This window comes from Chenopodium album, chromosome 4, assembly GCF_948465745.1.
Source record: "Chenopodium album chromosome 4, dcCheAlbu1.1, whole genome shotgun sequence".
Lineage (NCBI taxonomy): Eukaryota > Viridiplantae > Streptophyta > Magnoliopsida > Caryophyllales > Amaranthaceae > Chenopodium > Chenopodium album.
In genome coordinates, this window is record NC_137837.1 from 61,490,656 (window position 1) to 61,499,858 (window position 9,203).

Genomic DNA, 9,203 nt, shown 5'->3' on the forward strand with positions numbered 1-9,203 from the left:
AGGTATAATTAACTGAGGGTTTGGACCAAATCAAATCTACTTTTAATTTAATTTTTTAATTTGATTTATATTGTTATTGAAGTTACTAACAATTTATTCATGATGTAGCAATTCAAGGAAACGCGGAACACTAGTATAAAAAAACGTAAAGGCAACCCCCAAAAGCCACTTGTTCAGTCCAAACCGGTGGCAAAAACCGGCTAAAAATTAGAGGGAATTTTAGACCAGGCACATTGGCACCGATTCAGTGCAAACCGGTGGAAAAAATTTAAAGGTGCCACTGAACCGGTGCCTTATTCAAAAAAAAAAAAAACCACGTTTCCCTCTTTCTTCTTCCTTCTCTTTCTCTTTCATTCATTTCGGCTGATTGCTTCCTTCTCTCTTCAATGTTGCATTCCCAAAACCCCTCACCTTCAAAACTCCTCACCTCACCTGCACCGCCGTCTCCCCTGCCCTTCTCTTTCTCCCCTGTCGTTCTCTTTCTCCCCTCAACCCCTTCCACCTCATCTCTTCATTTCCCTCTTCATTCTAGGGTTGTAAACGCCGCGCCACTACCCTGAAGTTCGCCACCGAGCCACCGACCACGACTGCTACTTCATCTCTCCTTCCCTTCAAGCTACATTAAACCACAATTTGAGTGTTTTAGGTATAATTTTTTTTTCTTTATTCACGATTATTTTCCAATTATGTACTTATATTAATTTGTTTTTCATGTTGAAGAATTGTTAGGCAAATTAATATTTAGGTTTGAATATAATTTTACTTAAATTTTATCAATTTTTGGTTTTTTTATTGGGAAATTGTGAAAATATTAGAAATTAGTAACCTTGTTACTCATTTAGTTGGATTTTAGTATGTTTTAATGGTTAATTTAATTTTTTTTGATGAGTAATTTTGAATAAAGTAGAAAATATTAATCTTGTTACTTAATTAATTGAAATTTGGTATGTTACAATGGTTAGTTTTAAGTTGTTTTGATGGGTAATTTTTAATAAATTAGATATTAGAAACCTAGGTATTAAATTAGTTGAATTTTGGAATGTTTAAGTGGTTAATTTTAAGTTGCTTTGATGGGTATTTTTGATTAAATTACAAATTAGTAACCTTGTTACTAAATTAGTTTAATTTTGGAATGTTTTAATGGTTAATTTTAAGTTGTTTTGAATGGGTAATTTTGAATAAATTAGAGATAAGTAACCTTGTTAGTTTAGCAATTTTGAATAAATTAGCTGAATTTTGAACAAAGTAGTGAATACATAGTTTAGCAATTGTTCGTTCGATGAATGATGTGTTTTAGCTTAGAAATAAATTAGTGAATTGACATGTTATGAGAAATAAATAGTACATACATAATATTTAACCTAATTTTTGTTTTTTTTTAATAGAATCATATGTGAATTGAAGCATGAGTTTAGGTTCAGGACTACATATTGAGCTCAAGTGGGTAGTTGCTATATTGGTATGACTAATAAACTTTACTAAGCTATATTACTTTCTATTTATCCATTTAATAAAAGTTTATTCATGATATTGCAACTTGTGTATTGTTTAATTGCAAATAAATACAACAATATATAGAATACTTGCATCAACATATGCCTAAATGCCCGTTCAAGGCTTTTTCATTAGGAGAAAGTCTTGAATAGTCATCGGTTGAGACTGTTCTTGAATGTGTATTCTCACTTAGGTGGTGAATGTATGTTTTCTTTTCGATTTTAAGGAATATCTTGGCTTACCATTTCCTCATTATGTTCTCTGAGTAGATATGTGGGTAATTAATTATCTACTACGTGTACTTGGAGAACTAGGGAAAATGCTACCGGATTTTCCTTAAAATTGGAAAGTTGACATACATTCACTAGTGAGAGTAGACATTCAAGGATGGGTTAGGTTGGAGTGATAAGCACCCTTTGGAAACATGCATTTCTTTCACTATATGAATGGTATATTCACGTTTTGTACTTGAATTTGATTTACATAAAATATGTAGTAATTCCACATTATTCATTATATGTTGCTATATATGGTTAGAGACAATTTACTAAATGGAGAAGGATAATGGTTGGATGTATGGTAGACGTGATACATTGGAATTTTGAAATGGGGTTCAAGAGTTTTGTGAGAGGGCTTTAGCTTATCAACGCAAACTGGGTGACAAAGGCCTTTATTGTCCTTGTGTTGATTGTAATAATGTAAATGTGGTCGATAGTGTTGAAATCATTAGAGATACTCCCTCCGTCCTAAAAAGTTCGACCCATTTGGGAGGTTTACGCGGGTATTAAGAAACTTATTTGGAAGTACAAATGCATTGGAAAACATAAGTAGGCAATAATTTGCAATAAATACATAAGAGAGAGAAAATCCTACTCCCAATAAACCTTTGGGTTTTAATCGTTGTCCTATACATGCAGTAATAATGTAGCTAAGCTATGTAATGCTTTATTAACCAATAATATTAAAGTATTGTTTTACAACACCCACTAAAATTATTGTACACAAGATTGCCAAGGTGACACTTTTAAAAGGAAGGGAATACAAATCAGATTTCCCTCCTTTTACTGTATAAAAGAAAATTTTTGTTTCATCTAAAAATATTTTCACACTCACTAAACACTCTAAAAAAAATCTGCTTTTAAATTACTCCACTTTCATCATTGCCTGCTTCATTATGGCTTCAGATTTTGATTTGAATGTTGCTATTGAAAATGTTGATGATGAACATGTAAGTCATGGAGGGGACTATTTTGCGTATGGAATAGATCTCAACCAAATTCCAACAACCGGAGGAATGCACACATCTGACCAAGAACCAACATTTCATAATGGCCAAGCTTACATGGACAGTCAAGCAACACATAATCAACAGCAACAGCAAACTAATGGTCATCACAAGAGCGGGCTCAGAAGTGAGGACAAGCATACTATACTTGTATGGCTTCTAAACAGAGCAACTAATGGCAAATTAGAAAGGGGAGCAATCACAGATGCCGCACATCATTTCAACATAACCAGGAAATACATAGGCCTCATATGGAACAAGAGAAATAGGCAAGAGGGAGGTGATCAAGTGTACAATGTGACCACAAAATTACATCATTGTGGGAGGAAAAGAATCCAGATATCACCTGAACAAATTCAGAGCATTCCAATGGGAAATAGTTCTTGTCAAAGGGATTTGGCAACTCTACTCAATGTATCAAAAAGCACTGTGCAAAGGCTTGTGAGGAGGGGAGACATACGGCCCCATACAAATGCTCTGAAACCAAGTCTCAAACCAGCAAACAAAAAGGAAAGATTAAGGTGGATTTTAAGTCACCTCATTGGTAACACACCAGGCACTAAAAAAGAGTATCTACCACAGTACAACACAGTCATGATTGATGAGAAATGGTTTGAAATGACAAAGAAATCTAAAAGGGCCTACTTGGAAAGAGGAGAGAAGGGGGATTATAGGAATGCTCATTCAAACAAACACATCCCAAAGGTTATGTTCAGTGCAGCAGTTGCAAAGCCATGGTACAATGCCCAAAAAGAATGCATTTTTGATGGTAAACTGGGAATATTCCCATTCACATATGAAGCACCTGCTTTAAGAAGTTCAAAGTACATAAATAAGGGAGAAATGGTGACAAAGGTGGTGGAGAGAATCACAAGAGATGTTTCAAGGAAGATGCTCATTGAGAATATTGTACCAGCAATTATGGAAAAATGGCCAAATATAGGACAACACAATACAATTTACATCCAACAAGACAATGCAAAACCCCATGTGCTTCATGATGACCCAGAGTGGCAACTACATTGTGAGCAGCCAGGATTTAGTTTTATTCTCATTCAACAACCACCAAACAGTCCAGACTTAAACATTTTGGACTTGGGTTTTTTCAGGAGCATTCAGTCACTACAACACAAGAAATTTGCAAGAAACCCAGAGCAACTTATTAAGGTTGTCAAAGAAGCATTCTATGAGCTGCATGCAAAGACATTGTTCAAGTGTTGGGTCACTCTTAATCATGTTATGAATCAGATTTTAAAGGCTAAAGGTTCAAACAAATATGAACCTCCACATGTAAACAAAGCCAAGTTAGACAGAGAAGGGAGACTACAGGATCCAATTGAAGCACCTCTTTGGGCTGTCATAGATGCATGGGAAAGGGTTCATGGGGACAGAGACTTCTCGGATGATGAACAGGAACAAGAAAATATTCAAACCACACAAAACAATGCGTCACAACCATAGGCGGATCTATGAAGGGGCCTGGGTGGCATCGGCCCCCCAAATTTTTTATTTTTTTTTTTATTTAAGTAAATATATAAATGTATAGGTTAAATACAATTTTTATGCAATAAATAACATCAAATTAGCTTTGTCATAGTGGTAATGCATTGAGTTTGGACTAAAAGTCTTAGGTTCAAGCCCTTATACAAGCATTTTATTTAATTTTTTTTATTTAGTGCCCCTCCACACTAAATATTCTACATCCGCCACTGATCACAACAACCATTTGTCATGGAAAATGACCATGAGGCTTCCACATCTAATTCCAATGCTATGAATAGCCAACAACAATGATTTAGAGTACATAAAACTTTGGATTTATTTTGATTTTTAAGTTTTTTTTAATTTCAAATATGCAATGGGTTAGGGGGGGACTGTAGTCAGTTGGTATCTTCTGTTTGTTAGTGAATGGTGAAGGTTCAAAATCTATGTATGACTTCCAAATATCAAATATGAAATGAAAAAGAAAGTCATTTTGTTTTTGAAAAAATGAACTCAGATGTCCCCAAGCTTCATAGAACAGCCTAGAAAACTTCAAGAATAATTTCCAAAGTCAGTAAGTCAAGCAAAATTAACTTACTGACTAGGGACAACAGAAATCTTGAGAATTTCATATTGGCTACATATCTCAGCTTTAATGGACTCATCACAGTTGAAAAAAAAAACAACTAACAAGGCAATAACCACTCCACAAAAGCAGCAACAATATCCATGGCATAGAGTTAAGTCATAGTAATGCATTCAATTCCAAAAGCCAAACACAACCACATATACTTTACTGAATCCAAATTCAAAATGCCATAATTAAAATCCAAAGTCAGCATACTACTAGTCACATGCAAATCATTGTTCCAAAGTCAAACCATAAATAACCAATTCTTACAAACAAGGCAACGTATAACTTAGCTCTGAGATTCTTTGTCAGAATCTTTATTAGGGAACTTGATTTTTTTGGTTTTAGAGCAACCACCACCAGCATCACCATTGGACTTCACTTTGTTAGGTGCAAGGCTGCCACCAACAGCATCATTAGAGTCAGAGTCAGAGGGACAGTAGTGAACAGATCCTTTTGGCCAATACCATTCATCTAAGGGAGGTTGGCCATCTGGAACAATCCCAAACCTGTACAATTTTGTCTCATTGCTGTAGTTGTGCTCACCTTCACAGCCACTACCTAATTCACAATCCCTGTCAGTGCACTGGTATGTCTCAGATGTGTAATGAGACCTTGAGTCAGCAAATAATCTATCACATAATGAATCAGTTTGCATCTCCAAAGGAATAGGAACTCTGGCAGGAGATTTTGGTGGTTGATCAACCTCCTCCCCACTAAATTTGGCTGATTTGTCAACCTTAGCATCAAAAATTTCTTTCTGTTTTTTGTACATTTCATAGTTGTGAGTTTTATGAGAGTGTGATTCAGATGTGTCTTGGGACAAAGTCATGATGACCACAAGACCTGAAAGACATAGGTTTACACAAACAATTGTAAACATTGATGATCACACATTGTAAATTGGTTTTTTGGGGCATGAACAAGGGATAGAGGGATAGTAAGGGGTATAACAATTTGACAGGACATACTATCATGCACTTGTATATTTCAGTGTATATAAGAGATTCAAACAGTTCAAGGAATGTTATGCTTCAACCCTTCATTTTTGTTTTTACCATGAAACATTCAAACAAGAGGCTTCAAGACACAAACATTACTAAAACTAGGCAATCAAACCATGTGAATAATTAATCAAACATCAACATGAATTAAGCAAACTTACTCAAATAATTACATGATAAAATCACCCAAATGAATCAAAACCCATATAATTAAGCATCCATAATAATCAGATTAAAACAGGAATAATAAAACCCATATTAATCACCCAAATACAGAAATTAATCACCAATATTTATCTCTATACATATGACAGGAAGCAATCACCCAAAGTAATCATAACATAACAGGAATTAATTACCCTAATTCATCAGACCGTAAAAAGAATTACCCCGACATAATCAAACCCTAACATAAGTTAATCACCCAAAGTAATCAAACCCTAACATGAGTTAATCACCCAAATTAACATGTCAATCCCTAACATGAGTTAATCACCTCAAAATATAATTCATATTACTCGTTGTAGGGAGTAAATTTCGAGCTTTAATCCCACTAGCTTGAACCCCACTGTGATCATACACAAAAGTACGGTGGCGTCCAAAAGGGAAGAAGATAGAGCAAAAGAGTCGCCAACAAGTTTTTTTAGGAACTTGTAAACCGTTCATAGGATGAAGGTTACACCCCTTAACGATCCAAGAGATCGTCAACTCCATAAGGTCTAGAACCGAATAAGGGTTCGGGGATGAAGGTACAAATCCAACCTAAAAGAGATTGAACCTGCCCTAATAATAGGCCTCTACTTTATTCTGATCGTATTCATGTGCGCTTTCTGACTAACATGCAATCATTAGAATTAACCCTAAACATGTTTATCTATGTTGGTTGAATTTAATGCACAAACAAACTATTATTGGCGATCACTTGAATTATAATCACATTAACCCTAACAAGATTATTAATTATCTTATTAAGCGTGATGACAAGTACAAATTCCCTTTAAACATGCATAAAAGGCGTGATCAAGCAATAATAATAAATATCAAGCAACAATAATAATCATAATAAAAATAATAATAATAATAATAATAATAATAATAATAATAATAATAATAATAATAATAATAATAATAATAATAATAATAATAATAATAATAATAATAATAATAATAATAATAATAATAATAATAATAATAATAATAATAATAATAATAATAATAATAACAAATATCATAATCATAGCAATCATAATTAATAATAACTATAATAATCATAATTATAATAATATTCATGTTAAAGCATAATAAAAGTAAGATCCTAGGCATGATACTAACAAGATTAATAACAAACCCTAGCATGTCACTAAGCAATAAAAATCAAATCTTTGACCCTAACATGATACTAACAATCATAAATATTAGGAAGAACATAGGAAGCATCGTAACAATCATATTTAATATTAAAATTACCCTAGACATGATACTAGGAATATCATAATAACAATGTAAACATGATTTCGAAATCATAATATCAATAAATCAATTAAAGTACTTACTTTGATGCCTCGTACCTCTTTCTAATAACAAAATACACACGTTAGTAACTTCAAGGAAAATAATAAACAAAAATCAAATTAAATTAAATAATTGAAATAGAGATTTGGGACCAAACCCTCAGAAATTAAAACCTTTCACGTCTAGGGCGAAGGCAACTTCGAACTTGGCTAGGTGTGTCTAAATCTAATGAATGCGAAATTTTGTATGTGAAAAACCAAATTTAGAAAAAGATGAATGATTTAGAGAATGCTAAGAAAAACTTGTGAATTGGTGAATGATAAATGTAGATGATGAATGAAAACGGAGTTTTTAATACGATATTTATAGAGAAAATCAACCAAAAAGATAAAATAAACAAAATAGAGTCTGACGCACAAAAAACAGGGCTGGCGCCACCCTTGGCTAACTGGCGCCAGGCACCAGGCCAGCGCCAGGCGCCAATGGCTAGCGCCAGTCGCCAGGCCTAGTTCCAGGCACCAAGGCCTGGGGTTAGGCGCCAAGCCTGATTTTAACGCGTTTTCGAAAATCATATAAATTTACCGTACTGGAGGATAAAATCATATAATTTCCTCGAAAATGCTATTTGATTTTAATTAAAACTCTGAAAAGTCAAAAGTCAATTTATCAATGCTAATTGAATTAGGAATGAAAAGAACCTTCTAGAAGACTAAAACCATTCCTAATTGCATTAGGAATGATAAATCATATTAGGCCCTCCCCTAGATCATTGGGCCGCATATAAAGTTCAAACCGGGCCCAGCTTAATAAATTGGCCATAATTTCCTCAATATTCATCGGAATTGGGCTTATAATATATCGTTGGAAAGCTCTTGTCAAGCCCCATCCAACTACACTATTATCGGACCCATATCATGGACCAACCAAACTGGATTGGCTGTTTTCTTAAAATAAGTTTTCAAAAACAGAGTGAAGAGAAAAGAATTAAAACTATCCGCAACGCTAAACTTTCCACACTTTCACTTCATTCGATTATGATTCGACGCGAAAGGTACTCATCACCAGGTTCGGTTTTGGGGAGACACAAATGGGTGTCTACACTCGTATACAACTCAAAGTATATAGCATAACATCAAACAAAATAAAGTGCATTAACATCAAATAAAAAAAAAAAAAAAAAAAAAAAAAAAAAAAAAAAAAACCTCCTATATAAAAAAACAGGGGAAATGATACGCATACCAAGTGCAGCAATCCGTGACTGCTGAAACGAGAGTAATTTGAAGGGCTTTGATTCGCAAACACACGTACACCGCCAATCTCTTTTTTTGCTTCGAAATTGTCTACGAAAGAGGATGAATTAAGGAGAGAGAAGAAGATAAACAAGGGTTTTTCATGGGAAAATACCCAAACCCCAGAAAAAATGAAGAGAGAGAAAGAGGAATCAAAAATATTAATTGTGGGAGGAGAGAGGAAAAAAGTGTAGAAATTTAGAAATGAGATGGCACAAATATCTGAAAAAATAGAAAGGTAGAATTGGAAGAAGGAGCTAGATGACAAAAATATTTGAGGCTATATTGGTAATTTTGTGAATTTAATAGATGTTGGAAAAAACAAATGGGTCATTCTTTTTGGGACAAATTTTTGGCCAAATGGGTCGAACTTTTTGGGACGGAGGGAGTATGTATTATGTCGTGGGTTTAGGCATAAATACCATGTGTGGATTTGGCACGGAGAAAGTGGAGAGTACAGTGGGGATTTTGATCGGAATGAGGTGCGTTTTAGAAGCAATGAGATT

The 9,203-nt window shown here is 34.1% G+C and overlaps 1 protein-coding gene across 1 annotated transcript; it reads left to right on the forward strand.

Moving 5' to 3' along the window:
- Window positions 1–2,668: 2,668 nt before the first annotated feature.
- On the forward strand, window positions 2,669–4,240 carry LOC145627982 (uncharacterized). Its single transcript, XM_081680320.1, has one exon. The coding sequence runs from the start codon at window positions 2,669–2,671 to the stop codon at window positions 4,238–4,240; it is 1,572 nt and encodes a 523-aa protein (XP_081536446.1).
- Window positions 4,241–9,203: the final 4,963 nt, after the last annotated feature.